General features: G+C 37.0%; 1 protein-coding gene across 2 annotated transcripts in view; it reads right to left on the minus strand.

The window, feature by feature from the left end:
• EGFLAM (EGF like, fibronectin type III and laminin G domains) overlaps positions 1-24,296 on the minus strand; it is a 236,602-nt gene that overhangs the window by 128,507 nt on the left and 83,799 nt on the right. Inside the window, exons 1-6 of one of the 2 annotated variants that reach the window (XM_074207354.1) lie at positions 21,820-21,935; positions 18,670-18,779; positions 17,752-17,835; positions 14,988-15,014; positions 8,246-8,363; positions 5,495-5,630 (exon numbers count right to left, since the gene is read on the minus strand). In XM_074207354.1, the coding sequence (XP_074063455.1) occupies positions 5,495-5,630; positions 8,246-8,363; positions 14,988-15,014; positions 17,752-17,835; positions 18,670-18,708 (404 nt within the window). In that variant the 5' untranslated portion in view covers positions 18,709-18,779; positions 21,820-21,935. Of the gene's footprint in view, positions 1-5,494; positions 5,631-8,245; positions 8,364-14,987; positions 15,015-17,751; positions 17,836-18,669; positions 18,780-21,819; positions 21,936-24,296 lie in introns of those variants that run through there. The other variant, XM_074207355.1, reaches the window with a different exon arrangement.

A 24,296-nucleotide genomic window follows, 5' to 3' on the forward strand; every position in this document is an offset into this window, starting at 1 on the left:
ACAGAGAGAGAGAGAGAGAGAGAGAGAGAGAGAGACAGAAAAAAGGGGGAGGGAATGAGACAGAGAGATACAGAGAGAGAGAGAGAGAGAGAGAGAGAGAGAGAGAGAGAGAGAGAGAGAGAGAGAGAGAGAGGATTAGGTTTTACGTAAGGAGAAATTATTCAAATTCTCTTGTATAGTAAACTGGGAATAGGGACATAATCAAAGTCAGCTCCTCTACAATGTCAGCTTCTTTGTATTCTTCCTTTTCCTTTAGAGAGCTCCCCTTGAAGAGAATCAGAAACTATAAGGTTCTTTCTCAAAAGCTGTAAGTCAATAGACCAGGCTTCTTCTCTCCCGAGTTCTTCCCAACTTCAATAAGCACTAAGCTTTGAGATATATATATATATATTTATATACACCCAACATCATTTGGGATAACAGATTTTCATCTCCACCTGATGATCACTGAGTATCAGTCTTCACCATAGGAGTCCTATGCAAATAACCCTCCACTGCCTGTTCCTCTTGCCCAGAATTCCCCTCCTCTCCTTCTTGGAACCCCTAGTTTCTTTCAAAGTTCAGCTCACATCTCACCTTCTATATGAGGTCTTTCCTGATCCACCCTTGTTACTGTCTTCCTCTTTGGAAAATAAAATACCCTGTATCTATCTTATTTATATAGACATTATTTCCTCCAATAGAACCTAAGTTCTTTGAGGATAGAGACAGTATTAATTTGTTTTTGAATCAGAGTTGGAACATTGAAGAAATGCTTGCAAATTCATTGATTGATACTGGGATTTATACTGTTACTTTCATAATACCTCTAAAATATTATGATATGATCCTTTATTATTTTTTTGATGCCATCATCCCCACTATATAGGGAACATAATTAAGACTTAACTTCCACAGAAAATGAGTGCTCAAGACTCTGGGACCCATCTTAGTAATCATATATGAAATATATCACATTTCTATAGTGCTTTCCTTAAATAAATCCCTGTGAGTGAGATAGGGAGAGTATTATCTCAACTGCTGAGTGATGAAATGGAAACTTCAAAGAAATGAACTGGCTTGTTCATGATTTCACAGCTAGTTAAAGGCTAAAGCCTTTGGAACCCACAGCTCCTGATTTAGTCTAGAGGACCTTGATAGAAACATCTCAGGTGTGGCTGACATCAAGACTCTCAAATGAAATCAATTCTTAGGCATTACTAGGAGAGCCTTGAGTGTGGATGAGTTTTCTAAGTTTCATTATGGGCTCTATACAGGCAGCAGGTGGAAAATCAGCAGACTGTAACTTAGAGCAGCATTCCAGGTTAGATAGCAGCAAGACCAACGGGCTTAGAGTAGCCTATTTCTGAAAAATCATATTCCTGTTGGTCAAAAGGCAACCATTTTATTAGTAGCCTTTTACATGACCCTAAATCACTTCTTGATTCTTTTAAGGTATATATCATTAGACCTGAGCAGTTTGACCTACTTTGAGGTTGAAGGTTATTAACCCACTTCCCTAACATAAATAGGTGCTCCTGTCTTCTTTATTAGTGCCTAGAACCTAGAATATAACCTTTTGGGAATTCTGTGGATCCATTAATTTCTCTTAAAATTGGAACCCAGAGGCATACCACACTCCTCCTGCAGAAGTGAAATATTAGGACAAGAAGAGTTTAGTATTAAACACTTAACAGGCAAACATAGAAGAAGGGAATAATTGAGGCGCCTGAGAAAGCATCCATGCTAATTGCCTTTTCTGATTTTGAGCCCACACAAGCTCTTGTTAAGTACACATCCTTGGGCACTCAGCTGTAATGGAGTATAATCTGAAATGTTTACAGACAAATGCTGGGATTTATTTTAAAACATGGGAACAAACACAATAATACACTGCAATGGGATTCTTTCTGAAACAGAGCAAACATTGAAATCATAGAAACTGAGGTTCCAATTTCTTTAGACAGCAGATCCCCTGCACATTATGACTATCATTCCATCTTCCATCCCTAGGATAATATACAAATACTTCATTTGTCATTTAAAGCCCTTCATGATCTGATAGTAGCCTACCTTTCCAGACTTAGCATTTATTACTCCCACTTACTCAGTCTATGTTCCAACCAAACAGGCCTATTTAGGGTTCCCAGGACCCAACACCAAGTTATGCTTTTTATACAGACTGACCCCATGATTGATATGAATTAATTTCTTCCTCATTTTCCAATCCTTGATTTCCTTCAAGGATCAATTCAGGTATACCCTTTCTCACAGGAAACTTTTTCTTGTCTCTTATTACTGCTCTCTCCCTTCTCAAAGTATATTGTACTTATTTAAATATTATGTTCCCCCCAAGAGAAAGTAAATTCCTTGGACTTAGGGAGAGATTACTTTTCATTCTTTCTTGGCATCCCTTTCACTTATCCCAGGGTCTAGTCCTTAGTAGGTACTGAACAAATCCTTGCTGACTTGAATCTCAATACAGAGGATGTTGGCATAAGATTACTATGGGATGGAATCTGTCTGTCCTCCCTTTTGCGATAAACTAGCCATCTGGCCTTCAGCAAGTGGAAAAGAATCCTTAACTTGAAATGTTGATCTCGGTGTTACCAGACCTGCACATTATAATATTGACTCTGTCACTTACTGCCTGTGTAACCTTGGGCAACTCAGTAAGACTCCTGAGGCCTCAGTTTTCTCATTTGCACAATGAAGAAGTTGGACTTCAAATTATCATCCGGCCCTAGAGCTAGAGTCTAGGATAAGGTGACATCATCTTTCCAGGGTTCAACTCCTCACCTAGGAAATGAGAATCAGCAGCAGTTCAAGGGAAAAGGGAAAAAGAGATGGGGATGAATGTAGGGAACTGATGAGAATGTCCTCCCTTTTGTACAGAGACTAGAAAGAATGTATATTCATATTTTATTTGAAATGCCTGTTCCTCATTGTTGTTGGAATTCCATCATAATATATAGTGATTGGGGGCGGGGAGAGTTTGTGGAAGTCAATCTGTACATAGTCATAGCACCTTTGGCCTCCTTTTATTATCTTTGGAAAGTCAGAACTTTGAATGCTTTTTGGAAGTTGAAATTTCTACATTTTTCTAGTGCTTTCATCCACCCCTGCCATTCCACCTTGTATTATCCTGCTTAGCTCTTATACTTTTGATTTTTTAATGCTAGAATGATCTTTTTTTTGGAGGAAAGGAGATGAACAAGGGGAAGGACAGGAAACAAACAGGGAATTTGTATATATTGTACACATGACTCCATCTGTCCCTGTTATCTCCCTCCTGTGGAACACAAACTCTTTAAGAACAGGGACTTTCATTTTTGACTTTGAATCCTCAGGATGGAGTATAGCATCTTACACAGGGGAGACGCTTAATTAAATATTTGCTGATTGATTGAGAGTGAGGCAGAAATGTCAAAGTAACAACCCTGCAACTAAATACAAGCAATCTCTTTTCAACTCCGAGCTTGTCATAATTCTTAGTGTCTTCTTCTCTCTCCCCATGTGTCAGTCACACAGCAGGTATCTAACAAACATATGTCCTTGAAATGAATGAATGAACACCAACCTATTAGTAGAACTTTCTACCAAAAAATCCCCTGTGCCTGCCCTAAAAATTCCCTCCTCTTTATAAGTTTTGCCAATGTTATGCTTTGTTGAACCAGAGTAGAACCAACTTTGGTTTTATTTTGTAGAGAAGGAAACTAATGGAATAATTCTCATGTGTTAGAGGAATATTTTTTTTCCCTTCTACTTATAAGACTCACATACAGCTGGAAAAGACTTAGAGGTCATAGAGTCTTATTCCTTCATTTTACAAATTGGGAAATGGGGTTTACAAATGGGGAAAGTGTAGTGCAGAGAGACTAAGTGACTTGCTTCCTAAAACCCACTGGCTTTTTGGCCAATTGTAGTCAGATACACCAGGTTCCATTATGGTATCTTAAGCTTGAATCTCTTTGTGCTTTAATTTTCTTATTAGTAAAACTAGGAGGTTGTATGAAATGGCTTCTCAGACCCCTGTCAATTCTAAATAAATGATCCTAGTAACCCATGACTAAATAAAGGGTTCTTAACCTGTGTGTGTGTGTGTGTGTGATCCCTTTTCAGAATAATGTTTTTAAATGCATAAATTAAAATACAAAAATCTGCACAGGAAACCAGTTATGCAGGATGTTTCAAATGTCTGAATGTAGTTTTAAGAAAGACTTTTAAAATCCTGTGTATTGAAATAATTACCATTTTTGAACCCAGGTACTCCTGACTCCAAACCCAGTGCTCTATTCACTGCGCCACCTAGCCGCCCCAATAATTACCATTTTTTTTGAAGTTCCAAGGATGACAGATTTAGAACCCTTGGATTAAGTGATTTCTAAAGTCTCATCCAGCAGCAACATACTAGGATTTTCTAAATAAAGATTTATATGAGCTTTTCAAATTATAGGTAATAAACTAGAACTAATTAGAAACAATAGACAGTGCCTACTATCGATGTATCCTGAGTGAGGATGAGGAGTTTATAAATTCTACATTTGTAAGCATGGTAGTGACAGACCTTGCTAAGAGTTATACAAGCCACTGAAAGGAACATGATCCAATTCCCCCAATATCCTGTCCTCCTGACCTTCCCAAATAAGATAAATCTTGGCAGAATCATCTTTCTAAATTTTGAAGAGCTTCTGACTCAGATGGGTGGTTAACCTTGCCCCTTTTTGAACTGAAAGGAGTGAACCTTAGGACCACTCCTTCCCTCTCATTTTTAATGCACAGATTCCAGAAGCCATACATATTTTTTAAGTTTCAGATCCACTAATCAAATTGGTATTTTGATTCAAACTCAAGTTATCACCATCAGAATTTAATAATAATAAAAAAAAGTCTTTGGCCTAAAAAGGTCAAAGAATGCCCTCCCTGAAATTTCAGATTCCTTATCTGTAAAATCAGGAGGTTGGGACTGAACCATGACTAAATTCCCTTGCAGTTCTAAATCTGAGATCCCATGACCGCTTGAACTGAGGATCCCTGATTTTCCTGATAAATGGAAGTAGAAGAACTAAGATCAGGATAAAGAGAGGCTAAAAATTGCCCCAACAACACAATTGTTTTAATCCCCATTCAGCTTCTCAGTTTTTACTTTCTAAGGAGGGTCACTATCAAATATTTCCTTTGTGGGCAAATTTTTGAAAAATAAGCCAACTCTATTGAATCTACAAAATGCCAGCAATAACCTGGCATTTATAGTTTATAGGCGTATCTCTCAATTTGGTTGGGGTTGGTTGGAAACCCACCCATCAGGCCACTCCTTTTGGTGCTGGCATTGGCCTCCTGGTAGACTTTAGGGGTGTCATTTGGGCAAGTTCAGGTTGGAGCATAAACAGGTAGCAACACATTCATCTTTGAAAACTCCCATTGTAATGACTAGGGTTCATAGTCCAGACTCCTGCTGAATTTGAAACACCTGAAATGAAAATGTTGAGCACTTAAATTGGACCCATTAAGGTACCTGATATACTCCAGAGAGTAGTACTGAATAGGTGAACTTCCTTCACTTTCTCCAGGTTTCCAGGACAGTGCCACCTCGGAGTCAGAAACCACGATGACTTGAGGCTGAGAAGGAGGTGATGGGGGCACACATTTATCTGATCAGGAGCAAAAGAATATTTGTCAAGTTATTAAAGCACATGGGTAGGTTTTATATACCCACAAAACATGTTGCCTCTCCTAGGAGACTCCTCCTCTTATAGAAACAACTGAATCTCATTCAGAGTTCTTCCTGTAAGTTTGAGATATCAGCATCCCAATCATTTAATTCTCCATTTTACATTACTGCCTCAGATGAACCATAACATAGCATTTAGTTCTGGGTATGTCACTTTAGGAATGATTCTGATCAGCTAAACAGTGTTCAGAGGAGGGGTGATATGGACTAGATTCCATGACATATAAGGGAAGGACAAGACAGAGTTGAAGGATCTGGGAAAATGGCTAGGAAGTGGGGAGGGTACTTGTTAGGGCTATCTTGAGAATGAAGGGTCATACTTATTCTGTTCATCATCTGAAGGTTAAATAGTAAATAGTAAATTGCAGAGGGACAGACATAGGTTTGATGTAGGGAAATATTCCTTTTTTAATTAATATTTTCTTTGTTTTCCAATTATATACAATAGTAGCTTTTACCCATCATTCTCTGTAAGGTTTTGAATTTTACAATCTTTCCTCCACCCTCCCTTTCCTTCCCCACCCCCCCCCCCCCACAGAAGGTAGTCTGTTAGTCTTTACATTGTTTCCATGCTATACACTGATTGAAATTGGATGTGTTGGGAGAGAAATCATATCCTTGAGAAGAAAATAAAATATTAGAGATAGTGAAATCATGTAGGACATGAGACATTTTTTAAAATAAAAAATTGAAGATAATAGACTTTGATCTTTGTTTAAACTCCACAGTTCTTTCTCTAGTACAGATGGTATTCTGTGTCTCAGGTGCTCTAAAGTTATCCCTGATTATTGCATTGATGGAATGAGCAAGTCCAATAAGGTTGATCATCACCCCTGTGTTGCCTTTAGGGTGTACAATGTTCTGCTCATCTGGCTCATCATCAGTTCATGCAAATCCTTCAAGGTTTCTCTGAATTCCCATACCTCTTTATTTCTAATATAACAATAGCATTCCATAACATACATACATACATATATATATATATATATATATATATATATATAAGTATATACATATGTATACTGCAATTTGTTTAGCCATTCTCCAGTTGATGAACATTCACTTGATTTCCAATTCTTTACTACCACAAACAGAACTGCTATGAATATTTTGGCATAACTGATGTTTTTATCCTTTTGCATGAGCTCTTCAGGGTATAGACCCAGTAGTGTTATTGACAGATCAAAGGGTATGCACATTTTTATTGCCTTTTGGGCACAATTCCAGATTGCTCTTGGGGAAATATTTCTAAACAATCAGAGTTATTCAGAAGTTGAAAGGGCAGCTAGATGGTACAGTGGATAGAGTACCAATCTTGGAGTCAGAAAGTCTCCTTTTCCTAAGTTCAAATGTGGTCTGACCCTGGTGTGACCTTGGACAAGTCGCTTAACCCTGTTTGCCTCAGTTTCCTCATCTGTAAAATGAGCTAGACAAGGAAATGGCAAACCACTCCAGTATCCTTGCCTTTTTTGGCAAAGACTTTCTTGTCTCAAATGGGGTCAGAAAAATGCCTGAACAACAATAAAAAAGTTGAAATGGTTGACATGAGGGATCAATGTTCATCATTTTTGAAAAATTTTAGGAGAATGCTGTATGATTATTTTGTCAAGAATATTGTAGAGGGAATTCATGACCAATAGGATCAGATGGCTATCCAATGATGAGATTCGAGCATTCTCTAAGAATTTAAAGAGTGATCCATGTAGTGGTTGGATTCATTAAATACGGAATGAAGGGATAAGAATGAAAAATGGGATTTCATTGACATAGGAAATTCCTAGGTGTGAAATTTCCCTTTGCAGATGAAAGTTGGCATCTTTTTTTTTTGTAGCTAAAGACTTAGTCTCCTAAAGCAGAGTTGTCAATTATGCAATTCATCAGGGCAGGGTGGCAAGGTAAGAATTCTTATGTGCAGATTAGTGGCACCAATTTCTATTTGAGTTTGACCCCATTGCTCTAGAGCTTTGATATTACAGAGCACTGATTGATTAAGAACTTTGCCTAGGATCACAAGTCAGTAAGTATCAAATCCCTCATTTCATTGATTTCTGTCTGTTGACTTTATCAGAGAATATTTTATGGCAGATTAATCACTTTGTATTTTCCATAAGTAGCCCAATTTAGAGACATCAAATTCTAGCATCAGAAGAAACCTCAGAGATCATCTAGAACAAATTCAAACTTGGGTCTTCCTGCTTTTGAAGCCCTCTCCCTAATGCTGCTTCTCTTTGAGAGTATGAAAAACTGTCTTCCCTTTTCTTCATCTGATAATTTCAACTAAAAACATAGCTTTAAGAAGTTCATGCCATTTAACCCATGGGAGCTCACTTGTGTTTATTCTTTTAAATTTATAGAAACATTCCACAGTTTACAACAACATCCTTCCTATTCTCTTATTTTATGTTGACAGGATTTCAGTGTATGAGCAGAAATTGAGTTCTCAGTCATTTGTTTACCTATGCAAATGAAATGTTTCTCATTAATGGAGACCATACAATTTTATACTAAAGGGGATTCAGGGCATTTTTTTTTTACCTTTTGATAGAGTGGTAACATGTCGGGGAGAGCTCTGGCGTCCTTTGATGTTCCAACCATAAGCTCTTACACTCACACTGTAGGTGGTACCTGATTTTAAATCCCCAATCACTACTTCCTGTCAATAGTCAAAAAAGAAAGACATAAAGAATTCATGAGTCTGGGGATTTGAGAACCTCCACCGAAACAGCATCATGTGGCCTACCTGGAAAATCCTTTTGCAACAGTTTTCAGTCTTTCCTCAAAGACAAAAGCAGTGTCAGCTCAGTTTTTAAAAAATCAAGAAAAAAGAAACTTCACATGTTTCCTATCAAAGTGGAAGGCTTCCTCTCTAGAGGAATGTATAAATGGTCCTAGAACTGCTACTCATCACTATTCAAAAACAGCTTATGAAGTCTGAAGCAGTTCCTACAGTTTGGCTGTTGAATATAAGTAACATTCTTCCCTTGGGCCAAATGTTGGAATGCATAAGCTATATACCTTTTTCATCTTCGAATCACAGATACTCTTGACAGCAATGGGACCAGTCACAAGAGATGGGGCCCTTCTTGCTACCCTGACTGTGTGTGGGTGCAACAAAAACATTTACAGTTACAGATCCAGACGTTTCCCTCACCCTTGGCTCTGGTTGTTCTCAGACCACTGACCTGAAATAGTCACTTTTTATCTCAGACTAAGCAAATACTTGTTCCACCCACTTTCTACATCTGTTCATCAAGTAGCACTGAAATACATTGCTAAAAATGAGTAGGATATGCCGTGGGTAGTTCGGTAAAATGGAATGAATGTTAGGTTTTGGAGTAAGAGGATCTGAGTTCTAATTCTATTTTTTTTTATTGCCAATGAGATTTTGATTAAGTCACATAAATTATGTGAGGAATTCTTAATCTTTTTTGTGTCATGACAATCAGGCAGTCTGATGAAACCTATGGACCACTTTTAAAAAAATGCATAAAGGGACAACCGGGTGGCACAATGTTTAGAGAGGCAGCCTGAGATTGCTGTTGTCACCCCAACACATTACTTCTAAGGACACTGTGATCTCGAACCTGATTGCGATGTACACAAAATTATTTCCCCCCAGTTCAGTGAAGATGTTTGAATTGTTCCAAAAGGAACTTAATTTAGGATATGAGGGGAAGAAAAAAGAAAGAAAATGTTAAAGTATATACATGTGTCACTAAAGTCTAGGGAAAATCCTGAAACCAGGAGACTTGGGTTTGAATCCTATCTCTGCCACTTACTACTAAGCAAATCACTTCATCTACCTGGTTTTTATTTTCCTGATCTGCAAAATGAAGAAACTGGCTGAGTGATCTTTAAGGTTAACTCTAGCTCCAAATACTCTGCTTCTAAAGCTCCATGCTGTAAGAGAGAACATATTTCTTGGTCTAAGGTAATGAATGTCTAGACAAAAAAATGACTTGTCTTATTATAACAGCTTGTATTTCTTAACCTTGCTTCAATTCTGAAAGAGGAAGTCACTTTCCTAACTAATCCTCAAAAATTCCTGGACTTTGTGTATTAACATGGGCAACTCCCTGGGGTTCCCCTTCTTCATCTGCCAAATAAGGAGTTGGGCTAGATGGCCTTCAAGATCCCTCCCTTCCACCTTTAAGTTTGTGATCTCGTCACTTCCTTTGCTCTTATAGGATGCTACTATCACTAGTCTCCAGTTTATTTCTCTCATTCCAGTTCAATTATCCTGAAGCTAATTGTTAAAGCTAAGATTAGCTTTATTAGAGATTAGGGTCTACAATAGTGATTCTCTACTTTTTTTGAATTTTACAGAAAGCCTTTCCCAGCTTCTCTCAATTCCAGTGCCTTCTCTCTATTAATTATTTATTCAGCCTTAATATAGATTGTTTTATATATTTATTCACATGTTACCTTAGCCTCCTTGAGGGCAGGGACTATTGTTTGCCTGTTTTCATATTCCCAGAGAAACTTAAATGTTTACTAATTGATTCTACCTCCCTTTGCAACTTATTCCCAATTACTTTCCTTCATAAACTTTTCTAGCTAAACTCTCCTCTGAATTTTACACTGAATTTCCCACCTCAATGAATTTTACAAGCTATGCTTGGAAGAGACAGAAGTTGAACCCATTCTAATAATATTATTCCACCTAATGCAATGCAAGAAATAACAGGAAGCATGATTGCATATGAAGAAATAAGGTTGTCTTTGATAAATAGCCAGCATTTTCTAGCTGCCGCCATATCTCACAAGGGGAACTATTGCTGGGCAGTTCATCTCTTCTGCTTCTTTTCACCTTCTTCACTCTGAATCCCATTCCCAATTTCATTTACAACAGTCCTATAAACTATGCATTTCTCCATTTCTAGCTAAAGACTGCAAAAGATGGAGGGTTGGGTCCTGGAAAAGGACCTTTTCCAGGCCTTCCTTTCCAACCCTGAAAGGATTGGAAACTCCTAATGCAAACAGACTTTCTCTTCTAGACCAACTAAAATATTTCAAAGTCGTCTGTTTCACATTCCTCCTCTTCCAAAAAATCATAAAACCATATGAATTAAAGATGTTGTTTGAAAAAATCATTATAAAAGTCATAAATTAGAATTCAGCCAATATGTAGCAAATGTTAACATTAAACACTTTCTCTGAGTGTAAAGTTGTCTGATACATGGATGGAAAAGATTAAGAAATGTGCAAGTCACCAAAAATATTTACTAAGAACCTTTAAGTTCAGATTGCCCTGGGTCCCCTCAAGTCTACAGATTAAAAAAAATACAAGGTTTTCACTTCTAAAAAATTAGGCAAATCTTTACATCCAGAAGGTTCTCATGTGGAATTAAAAAAAAAAAAGACATTCTCTTACTGTCATGGGAAGTTAGCTATTTTTCACTTCCTCCAACAATTTTGGAGGCAGTCCATTTATTTTCCTGTGCTGGGGGCTTGGCATTTCAATTTAGCTCAGTTCTGGGGGCGGCTAGGTGGTGCAGTGCATGGAGCACTGGCCCTGGAGTCAGGAATACCTGAGTTCGAATCCAGCCTCAGACACCTAATAATTACCTAGCTGTGGGGCCTTGGGCAAGCCATTTAACCCTTGCAAAAACCTTAAAAAAATAAATTTAGTTCAATTCAATACTCAGTAAGTGCCTACTATGTGGCAAGATAGTGAGCTAGACTCTAGGCTAGAAGAAAACAGTTTCCAACCTGGAAGATGAAGGGTAAAGAGCAGAATTAGGCCATCTAATTGCTCATTTCCTTCTCTAATCTCCCTTCTCTTATCCAGCTGACTTCATTACTGGAGTGATACATCTTAATTCCTTGATGAAATATCAGACTAATCCTGGGTATCCAACTGTCTGTTATTCACTATTTCAGATTTGCACCAACCTAGATAAGAAGTTAAAAGTTTTGTTTTTATTTAAGTAGGAAAAAAAAGAAAAAAATTAATGGAATGAAACTTTCAAAAAAAAAAAATCTAAGCTCCCCCCCAACCCCGTCTTGTTTCTACCTATGATCTGGTTGTCTAACCTTTGTTTTGTATTGAAGGATACAATGAAGAAAAAAATAAATCACTGGGATTTTATATATGAGCTAAGATTCAGGTCACCTTCAACAAAAATATTTTTTCCCACCCAATTTGACACTTTGCTATAATAAAATAATACCACTTTCCCTTTTTTCTAGAATTTGCTTAAAATGCTTAGAGTGAGTTCCCCATCAAATTTTCTTAAATAATAATGGATGGGGGCGGCTAGGTGGCGCAGTGGATAAAGCACCAGCCTTGGAGTCAGGAGTACCTGGGTTCAAATCCAGTTTCAAACACTTAATAATTACCTAGCTGTGTGGCCTTGGGCAAGCCACTTAACCCCATTTGCCTTGCAAAAACCTAAAAACAGTAAAATAAAAAAAATAATAATGGATGACTTTAATGTCTATAGGTCTCAGTTTCTTCATTTGTTAAATAGGAAGATTGAATTAGATGATCTAAGGTCCTTCCTGCTCTAAATACTATGATCTTCTACTCCTATTGCTGTGTTTATGCAAAAGAAACTTTGGACAAGTAGTGAGTCTAAGGGGGAATCCCAGAATCCAGGGGTTTTTTTTGTTTCTTTTAAAGATCATCAGGAATGACCAATAGGTAACTTACTTTATGAGAACAAACAGCAGACATAGTGAGCAAAAATCTCCAAGAAAATATTTATTACATGATGATAAAATTTGTACTTTGGGGAGCATTTTGTCAGAAAAATCACTGAAAGGTTGTAATAGAAAACTAACAGAGGGGAAGGGAGGGGAGAGGAAGGGAGAGGAGAGGAGGGGAAGAGAAAGGAGGGGAAGGGAAGAGAGACAGAGGAGGGGAGGGAAGGGGAGGAAGGGGGAGGGGAAGCTTGGGAAAGAGAAGGGAGGTGAAGGGAGGGCTGGGGAGGGGGAGGGGAAGGGGAGAAATAAAGCTGAGAATAGTCCTACTTCCTGCAGATTCATAAAAGGATGAGAATTATGTATTAAGGACCTCAGTCAACTGCTAGTTTGTCTTTGGTCTTCCTGAACTGAGGCTCTCATTGCTATTCTAACCTCTTCCATTTATTTTTGACCCTGGATAGATTTTCCATATTATCCTCCTCTTTTCTGGCAGTGCTCCTCAGGGGTCTCCGGGGCACTTCCCACCAATAGGCCACTGTAATCTGCATTCCAGGAGAACAAATACCCACACAGCCGCCACTCTGACTGAGTGACCACAAACACTCGAGATCTATAAAACAGTCTTTTAACTGCTGGGACTCTGGTAATCTAAAGTCAAGGAGGCAGATGAGCCAGGCTAAATACAAGGAAAGACTTTCTTTTAAACAGCTGCTTTAGTTTTCCTCATGAGCTGAACTAACCAATTTAATTGCCAAAAGTCATTCTACCTTTTTTTTTTACATTTTGGTCAGATTTTATTTCACAATATTTAAAGATAGAACATAGGAATAACTAGATGACCTTGTAGATAGTGGATCAAGTTCAAATCTGTCCTCAGACATTTACTAGTCATGGGCAAGTCACTTTATCTTGACTGCCTGTTCCCCTCCAAAAAAAAAAGACTATGTAAGCTCCTTGAGGGTAGGGACTATGCTTTCCTCCATCTTCACATCCCTACCACTTAGCACCTGGTGGATAATGTGTCTGAAATGGAATGTGGCATATCTCCTTTCCTCCCTCTCCCATTGCTTGCTGGGTTGTACATCCTATAAGAGCAAAGATTATTTCTTAATTATGTATTATCCCTCTGCTTGAATAGTCCTGATTGCATTTAACAGATCTAAGGTCACTTTATTGGGCAGTGAGTGGGAAAACAAGAAAGTTCATTCAAGAGTTTTTTGCTTGAGGAACCTGAATATAAACTGGCTATAGTCTTCGACTCCAACTCACTATCCATTTCTTTGTTGCTTAACTTTCCTACCCTACTGGTATTCATGTATCATGCCTGTGGAAATGAAGACAAAAGATGTCTCTTGTTTCTCCTTCCAGTCTTGGAGATGTGAAGATTTTTATTCTATCAGGAAGGAATATTCATTTTTATAGATCTCCCTGACTCAAGTGTCTCACACTCCAATTCACTCTCCACTCAGGTACCTAAGTGATCATTCTAAAGTCTGAACCAGTGGCTCCTATTAATTACTTCCATGATCAAATACTGAGTCTGACTTTTAAAGCCCTTCCAAACCTGGAAGGCTTCTTATTTTTTCCTAATCTTCTTACAGTGAATAAAGTGCTGGCTGGGCTTGGAGTCATGAAGACTCATTTTCCTGAGTTCAAGTCTGCACTCAGACTTGGACTAGCTGGGTGACCCTGGGCAAGTCATTCAACCCTGTTACCTTTGTCTCCTCAACTATAAAATGAACTGGAGTAGAAAAGGACAAACCACTCCAATCTTTGCCAAGAAAAACTCCAAATTTGGTCAGAAAGTCACATACAACTGAAAACAACTGAACAATAAGTTCAAGTCATTTATTTTACAAATTAGGAAATCTGACATGGTATTTATGTTTCCCAAGGTCATATAGGGAATGATGGAGGAAAGAATAGAACCTACATCCACTGACTCAAAATCTAGTGTTTCTCCTATCCAATGAATGCCTGTGGATGGATCATAAAGCAATGGATCCAAACAAGTCAGGTTATGGCCATCTTGTTAAATGAACCAGATCAACTGGTCGTCAATTCCAGTCCACTGTTTGACATTAGGTTAAAAAAACATCAAACCCATCATTTTCACCTTAAGTCCTTCTTTTGTGGTAGACAGGATATAAGTCCTAATTTCAAAAATCAACTCTTGTTTGGTTGAATTGACTACATCCTGCAGAAATGTCTGAAGTAATTGAGACTGTGCAGCAAAAGTTCAGGGGGTAGGAGAGAAAGAAAAGGAAGTAAAACATTTAAAAATACCATGACACTTTATCAGTTTAAATATTTTCTCTCTTCCAAACTATTTCACCTGGCCTCAAGACAGAGATTAAATTATTTCAATCTTTTTAAAAAAATGTGTCTTCTGTGCTTGTATTGCCATGTGAACTGAAGCATCTCAAAGCAAGTCTAAGAGAGGTTTATTTTTTTTAATGATTAAAAATTCACCTTGGACACTCTCACTAGCAATATGCACTGTCTGGTTGGTCTTTCTGATTAATAAATATCAAAAGGGTGTCTGCCAACTTCAATATTTTGATGAGAAGAGACCACCTAGACTCCTAGAGTTGCATCATGGATACATTAGCATTTAAAACATACTTACAAAAGCTGCCTGGCCATCAAGTTGACCCTGTAGAGGAGAAAGAAAAGAACAACAGCATGAAAGATGATGGGACATCAAAAGCCTCAAGGGCAGTCTGCAAACTAACTAGTGTCCAGGCCAAAGATGGAAACTCACATAATTCCTACAGAAATCTTTTGTTCCAGTCAATCCAGATACATTCCTATAACTCACTCTGGTTCTTCCTTATCTCTTAGCCTTCTTTCACACTGCCCCATAGGAAGGCATGCTTTTCCTGCCTCATCCTGCCAACCACATTTATATAGAATTCTGAAGTTTACAAAGTGCTTTCATCACAAAAGTCTGCAAGGACAAGAGTAAAAGTATTATCTTCATTTTAGACACTGCTGTCTGTTTGACCTTGGCAACCTTTGTGCCTTAATTTCCTTCTCTGTAAAATAGAGAGGTTTGACTCTATGAGCTCCAAATCTATGACCTCAGAGGAAACTGAGGCCCAAAGCTTCCCAGGTAATGCCTAGGTGATACAGAAAGGTAATGAGGTGGTTTGGTGGAAAGGACACTGGATTTGGAATTGGGAAAACCTGAGTTCAAATCTAGACTAAGAGATTTTCTAGCTTTGTGACTCTGGGAAAGTCATATCATCTTTTTTGTATATCAGTTTCATCATCTGTAAAATGGATTCAATGGACTCCAAGGTCCCTTCCAGCTCTAAATCTTGTTGGGATTTGAACTTCAGGTTCTGGTATTCCAAATTCACCACCTCATGCTCCCTCAATTCCTGTTTCCATGAAATCATCCTTGATCAGTGCAGCCCAAACTAACCCTTTCCTTTCTAAACTTCTGTAAAGTTTGTAGCCTAAGGCACATACAACAACATTTGATAAGTATTCTTTGAAAATCTATGTTGCTCAGGGCAGCTAGGTGGCGTAGTGGATGGAGCACCGGCCTTGGAGTCAGGAGTACCTGGGTTCAAATCTGGTCTCAGACACTTAATGGTTGCCTGGCTGCGTGGCCCTGGGCAAGCCACTTAACTCCATTTGCCTTGCAAAAAAAAGCTAAAAAAAAAATCTATGCTACTGTCATTTCTATTTCATTCCCTTTCCAATGAGGCTCTAGGCAGCTCAGAGGCAGGTTCTACAATTCTCTTACATCCCTCTTACCAATTAGCCCCAAATTAGTTCCCTAAACAAAAGGAGTCAGTCACACAAAAAATGCTTGGTGATAATAGCAGGATGGGGGGGGGGGGGGAAGAACAGCAAATTTTGGCAGGAAACTCTTGTATTGAAAGACAACAATAGGAATATTTTCTCTTCAAGGCCTTGAGGCCAGTATTGTAATCCTTTATCTAGTCTCAGAAAGGGAGCAGACTGTTTTTCGTAATTCCCCTTAGTAGAGAGACAAAGACAGAGAGAGAGAGAGAGAGAGAGAGAGAGAGAGAGAGAGAGAGAGAGAGAGCAAGAGAGAGAGATACAGAAACAGAAAGAGACAGAGACAGAGAAAGAAGGAGAGAAAGGATGCGGAGAATGGGAAGTGTTGGGCATAGAGTCAGAGACTCATCTTCCTGAGTTCAAATGAAGTCTCAGACACTTGCTAGCTGTGTGACCCTGAGCAAGTAACTCAACCCTGTTGCCTCAGTGTTTCATCTGTAAAATGATCTAAAGAAGGAAATGGTAAACTACTTCAGTATTTTTTTTCTTTGGGGTTTTTTTTTGCAAGGCAACAGAGTTAAGTGACTTGCCCAAGGACACGCAGCTAGATAATTATTAAGTGTCTGAGGCCAGATTTGAACTCAGGTCTTCCTGACTCCAGGGCTGGTGTTCTATTCACTGCTCCTTCATTATCTTTTCCAAGAAAACCTCAATGACTCGAATGAAGAGGGAGACAGAACAGAAACAACTGAACATAAATTATGCAGCATAGGGAGGGGGAGAATAGACTTGGAAATGAAGTTGATGCGAAAACACAGTATATGTATATATATGTATATATATATATGTATATATGTGTATATATATGTATATATAATATATATATTAAAACTTGGGGGGGAGAAAATATCTAAGAAGAAAAATTTACATGAAGAGGAAAGGTGAGAACAGAAAAGAATGAAGAAAGCTGTAGGAAAACGGAAGGAGAGAAAAATGAGAAAGAAAAAAAATCAAAGATAGGACCCTTAAAAATATACCTGAAAATACATTGTTCTCTTCAATGTGTCTCTTCAGGCAGTTGAGATAATTTAGATTTGTCATTTATACTTATAAAGCTTTCCTGGGAGTTCTAAGAGATCAAAATTGAACTTTATGGGGAAAAGGAAAAATCGGCTATAAGGAAGTTGTTTTCAGAGCAATTGACAAAGAAGAGTGGAAATAGAGGATGGGAAAATTTAAACTGTTATATTTTCTTCAAATGACTGAATATGTGGAGGCATTCAACACAAATCTTGTTTTATATTTCTTAAAAAATACATAGTATAGATAACTTTTGCCATTATGTCACTGTCATCTTGGGAAATAAAAGAGAATGAAATCACATCCCACTCCCCCAAATTGAACCTTCAAAGAAAACAATTAAGGAGAGAAAAAAAATTAAGGCCAAATATCAGATACAATGGAATATACAACATCTTGACCTGGTAGGCTCCCACTTCTCCAATATGCAAATTTGAGAAAAGCACACATTTTGTTAAAGAATAATAGACATCCCACTGTTAGTTATTGAGAAAGTCCTTGTAGGCATTGATTTCATATCATATTCACAGGATGTTGCCAGCTTTGGGACTACTCACCATATTGAGCATATCCTCATTGAGAGGCACATCTTTTGACATTTGGTGTAGAAGTTTGTCCTTCCCAATCTCAGAGTAAAACACCTTAAAGAAATATAGTTAACTAAGGTCAATAGCATTGCAAAGGTTTTCTTACAGAATATATACTGCTCTAATTTCACTAAAAGATGTAATGAATTAATTTCTCATATTTCATTACTCCCTCCACATCTCCCTCCTTTTGCTGTGGGTCCATTCACTTTATTTGCTTGGCAATCTATAGGTGACTTTCCCTGAAAAATTTTGGACTTTTAAAATTTTTTTGTTTGTTTGCTTGGGTCGTTTTTTTTTTTTTTTTTGGTGAGGTAATGGTGCTAAGTGACTTATCCAGGATCACACAGTAAGTATCAAGTGTCTGAGACCAAATTTGAAAGCAGGTCTTCCTGGCTCCAGGTTCAATGCTCCACTGCACCACCTAGTTGTCCCTTATGAAAACTCTATATCACTTTTCTTTCTGATCCTTCAGTGCTAGCAATTAGATTCAGTGTTGGCTTATTTTTCATTTACCAGTAGGGTGGCATGTAGCAATTCTCTAACTGTTTCATGCATACTTGCCTTATCTTTCTAAACTTGTTGGTAGGGACCATATCTATCATCTCCATTAAACCTGGCCTGAAGCTATGAATGATGTGGGAACCACATAAACATGCGACTAAACCAGTTGTAGCTTTTAATGAATGTGTAAGTACAAATTGTTTTCTCCCTCATTTCAAAGCTAGTAGAAGATCAGGGCACTTTCAAAGAAGTTATCCTACTCTAATTAGGGCTGCTCATGTAATAAGAGTTCACATAGGGGCAGAAGGAAAGGAGTGGGTCAACAAACATTAGGAAGGCAGACATTATATTAAAAAAATAAAAACAACAAGCCTATATACTCACAGTATACCCAGTGATGAGACTGGTGTGATGATGTGGCATTCTCCACTGAATATGGAAAGTTGAACAGTTTAAAGAATCCAGCAGAATGTTAACAGGGGGACCCAACCTGCCTACATCAAAATAAAAGGACACTGTTAGAAAGTACAAAGGAGATCTTCTCTGGTTGTTAAGAAGAAAATATCTAGAAATCTAGCTAAAATTCAAATTGATAGACTTGGCAATGATGGTTATAGAAGATAATAATTTGTATTTTATCATGGTGGATTTATTTTCTTTTTCTGGTAAATTAACTCGGGTTTCTTGATCAAATTCCTTCTGCAGGCTTTGGAGTAAGAAACTTGGGTGAGGATGACCTGACACTTTCTGATTCCTCCCTTTGAGGAGATTAGTTATAGACTAAATTGGAACTTAAGATCACTTATCATTTGTCAATTTATTCCAGAATTTAAAGGGCCATGTAGTAAACAAAGTTGTCTAAAAAGATATGAGATAATTACAAGGACTTATGAGACTCCTCACAAAACAAAACCCAAAGACAACCATCCAAGATTCATTCATGGATCTGCAGGAGACAATCTGCTGCATTTCTTTGGGGAAAACACCAGTTACTTCTCCAGTCAGTGTTTTATAGCTGCTTCAAGGAAACTATTTTAGTGTACTGTCAATAGTGTCATATTCAGTAATCCATATCTAAATAATGGCCAATGTTTGATAATTCCAAGAATATACATTACAAAAAAGTTAAGAACAACCAATGTTGGGAAGATAAATCTAATTATGCACTTTTGGAGGAATGAGAAATCAATGAATCTATCAATCTATAATGGCTATCAACTGGGAACTATGCAAGAAAAGTGACTAAATTTTCCATAGCCTTTCATAGAACAATCACATCACTCAAAAGGAAGTCAGAAACAAAAATAAAGGTCATATATATGTATATGACCTTTATTTATATTTATATACATATATATCATATCCATAGTATAAAAGGTATATATATATATATATATATATTCTCACATAAAAACATACAAAAAGTATATTCCCACATATGAGCTTACAAAAATCATATTCTGATATAAGAGCTTACAAAAAGTATATTCCCCTGTATGAGTACACAAAGAGTATATTCATACTTTTTATGGCAGCAAAGACTTGGAAACCAAAATGTTGCCCTTCAAGTGGGGAATGGATGAAAAAAAACTATTATATAGGAATATACAGAATATTATCATGTCTTAAGAAAGGAAAATATAAGAAATTCATAACTACATTGGAAAACTTCTGTGAACTGATGAGAGCAAAATATGCAAAACCAAGAGAATCATATCCACCATTCTTATAACTATGTAATGCAAAGTAACAGTGTAAGTTTATTAAAAGGAAGTCTAGGTAACTGAAAAAAACTCAACAGCAATGTAGGTGAAATTCAGAGGATTCATGGAAAAGATAATTTTTGATCTGGGCTTTATACTGGAATAATCGTTCTAGTACCCAACAGCAATGAATAGTCCTTCTTCAGTCTAGTAGAAAGGCAGAGAATGATCAGGGCATAGTATGATGACTAAATTTTGTCTCTAGAAGAGTGAAAAAAAATGCACATTTCTCACCTCTTTTCCAGAAGTGGATAACTATAGATATGGAAAATTGTATAAAGTATCAAACAGGGTTGATATATTGGCTACTGTATCTATTTTTTCCTCTGTCACAGGAGAATTCAATATGGAGAGATTTGAAATATTTGATATTTAAAGACAATATACAGTTTACTGAGCTGTTTATATTAAAGAGTGAGTGTTGAAAGCTAGCATATAATGGATTTTGGTTTACTATTTTCTCTCATTTGAAATACTTTTTTAAGTAACAAAAATGAAGATACTGTGATCATGTATGCAGACTTTTGTCCTAATTTTTATTACTTGAGACAGTCTATAATAAAATGTCAGTCTAATTACTCTTATTTGACTTAAAACAGACTCCATTATATTGTCTCATTTTTTTTTACATGCAGAGTCTATCTCCTAGACAGTAACTCCAAAAATAGCATGCAATTAGCTGAGCAAGTCTATTAGTTTGACAAAATAACAAAAGGTAGAGTATCTGTGCAAAATAATGACCAACTGTCCTGGAAAATGAATGAGCCTTAGCAAGAAAACTATTCATTTTTGTAAATTATGCCATCCTAAATCATTAATTAGCATTTATTGAGGTACTCCCACATACAAAAAACTATGTAGAACATTCAAATAGTGTGACCCTTCAACTATTCAAGCACAGAATGCTTCAGGAAAATAACAATAATTTTAAAATAAAAGTGAATGTTCTCTGGAGTATGACTTTCCAGTTATCTTTGTCCTATGGCAAACTGAGTATTTGTATTTTTTTCTGTGGCATATTATAGAAAGGACAAAAACTGGTAGTGTGGGTTGATGATGGTGAGTATGGATAGGTTTTTGAAAATACTACCATTGACTATGATTCATTCATTCATTAATTCAAAGCACAGCTATTGAATGTTTATTATGACTAAAGCTTTGTGCTGGGCGCTATGGGTAGAACAGTCTGTCCTTCTGTAGCCCCTAGACTAGTTAGAGGATAAGCTATAGAAACAAAGGAATTTAAAAGTGAAGTAGGATAGGTACAAAGAATCAGTGAAATTCAGAGGATTCATGGAAAAGATAAATTTTGTTCTGGGCTTTATACTGGAATCATAGTAGTTCCTGAGAGTGAAGTGATCTCAGAGACCCTCTAGTTCAAACCCCTCATCTTGCTAATGAGGAACCTAAGGTCCAGGGAGTCCAAGGTCACAATTATAAAAAAAAAAAAAAGGTAAGAATAGAACCCCAGGTTCATCATCGTAGTTGGAAAAGGACCTCAGAGGTCATTTAATACAGTGATTTCAAACTCAATGACCATGGACAGCTTTTGAGTATACCCAAACAGATTAAAATGTCATTGGGAAATGTTTGACAAAATATTTTAAAAATAAAACATAGATAAATTTAATTTGTTGTTTTCAAAATCAAAAAGACCCACAGGAATTTCTATTTGAATTTGATAACACTTATCTAGGCAACATATTATTTTATTATTAAAGAGAGGGAGATTCAGGAAGATTAAGTGATTTGCCACACACTTAGTAGGTACCTAATAAATATAAGTTGATTGATTCTCCAAGGTCTACTAGAAAGTGGTTGTTAGTGGTCTTCCAAATTCAGAATTAATGCTTGAACAATAATGCTTCCCTCACATGTAGTAGAGATGCCAGGGATCCTCTTTTCACTGTGCCACATAGTATCCTACCTAGAAAAATGATAAGGAAGACTGGGGAAGAGATGGAAAGGTAATGATTTTTTTGGCTGTTATTGCATACCACCAAGTAATATGGAGTATTATCCTTAAAACTTTTCACATATAATTGTGTTATTTTTGTTGTTGTTATTAAGTTGTTTTCAGTTATGTCTGACACTTCATGACACCATTGGGGGTTTTCTTGGCAAAGATACTAAAGCAGTTTGTACAGATGTAAAAACTGAGGCAAACAAGGTTAAGTAACTTACCCAGGGCAATACACAGAGTGTCACCAGATTTGGATTTAGGAAGATTACTATAAGCCTAGTACTATCCACTGTACCACCAAATGCAATACATTAAAGACCAGGATCTAGTGGGGAGAAAGGACATTGAATTTGGAGGCAGAGCAGCTGGGTTTATATCTCAGATCTGTCATCTCCTACCCATGTGAGCTTGGGTAAATCATTTAATTGCTCCATGCCTCAGTTTCCTCAATGATAAAAATTTAGATTGCCTGTAAGGTCCCTTCCAGCTCTAAATCTAATATTCTTTCACTAATGCAGAAGCAACCTTAGAAAACTGAATGAGATTCAGAAAGATTGCTGTTTGTCATGTGCTTGAAAGTATATATGCATCAAAGATAGATGTAATGACAATTTGAGGGGTATGAAAATAGGATTAACTTTCTCCATTTGTCCAAAATTTCCCTGAAACTTCTCATTTTTTTTTCATGAGGAAAAGAAGGTAGGGGCAGGAGTGGGGGAAGGGAAACATTCTATGTGCTAAGCCACCTGAACTAGATTTACGGGCTCTTTTGGTATATTTCAAAGTACAATGGTCAAATTAGTCTGGAAAATTCTGGGTGAGAAATTGGGGTAGAGGTGGTGTTGTGTTAAATGATCCTCTCAAGGTTTTTTTACTGTTCTTCACACTAATGGCAAGACAGTAACCCTTCTGAAGGTCTTTTATATATCTCTTACAACCTTAGGAAGTCATTGGTAGTAATAAGCTACATTTGTGAAATCAGAATCATGCCTCTCAAACATCCTTAATGGTGAGTAGCCAGAAACAATTTATCTCCAAACAAATGTTTTCATGATGATTTTAAACATCTACTCTTTCTGTGACCTTCTATACAATAGCATAACAAAGGGCCTGTGCTTACTCATTGCTGAATGAAATCAGGTTGTTTTCAAAGGTCACTCATATGTGTGACAAATTCAAATGAGAGTTAGACAAGTCTATGTATATGGCTTTTAAACCTAAAGACAAAATAACATTTTCCATTTAATTAGTAGTGGTTAGAAATGGCAGAAAAAAGGAAACATTGAATCAGGTTTGAAGAACTATGGCCTTTAAAAGGTGAAAGGGATTTTTTTATATAATATACTTTAAAGTACTTTCATAAATAAAAGTGTACTTTCTGAAAGTCAGAGGGATTAAAACCATTTCCAAGTACTGTTGGTAAACCCTTCTTTTGGGCTGTCAAAATATGGACTCCACTGCACTACCTTATTCATTTTGCATCTCAACTTTCTGAATAGTTAGGTCAATTTCCTGTGATAATTTTATTTAATAAAATACTTCAATTCAGCTTCCTGAGAGAGATGCATTGCTGATGTAATTACTTTTGTAATTCAATTCATAAAAATACCCCCAAACATAAATAAAAAATATCATCTGTGACAGAAATACATTGCTAGCTCTTGAATTATTTGATTTTCATGAAATGAACCAAGTTATGCCAACAGATGCAGATGGAAAGAAAACTGCCCTGACTAACTAAAATAATCAGGAAGTTCTGAATGGACAAACAACCACACAGAGCATATTTCCATATTTTGGAAGCCTGATCCAACCAGTCTTATTAAGACTACAATGAATAAGTCACTAGGAATCTTCCCACCATGGTGGAAAGTTTGCCTACAAGACTACAGAAAATCTGGACTCAGGATACAACATAGTTTGAGTCATCTTGCCATTTCAGAAATCCTCAATAACTGGCAAATGACAGAAAGTCTAGCCAGGCTTGCTATTTTCTCTTTATGATGTTCTTACTATCTACTTTCTTGTAATCCAAGTTTCACTTAGAGAACATTCAAAGAATATGAAGGAAGGCAGGGAGATCAAATAAAAAAAAATGAACTCCCTCTTCCCTCAATGCCACCATTGACACTGAGGTCAATAGACCTATTCTATGTGTGTTTTGGTATTTAGTAGGGGAAGATGCAGTTGGCAGCATAGGAAAGTTTAATCTTTGACAATTTAGGGATTTATGCTTAGAAAAGTAGTCATTGTATACCATCAGCAATGACTGCTGAAAATTGAGA

Source organism: Macrotis lagotis, chromosome X (assembly GCF_037893015.1).
Source record: "Macrotis lagotis isolate mMagLag1 chromosome X, bilby.v1.9.chrom.fasta, whole genome shotgun sequence".
Taxonomy (NCBI): Eukaryota; Metazoa; Chordata; class Mammalia; order Peramelemorphia; family Peramelidae; genus Macrotis; species Macrotis lagotis.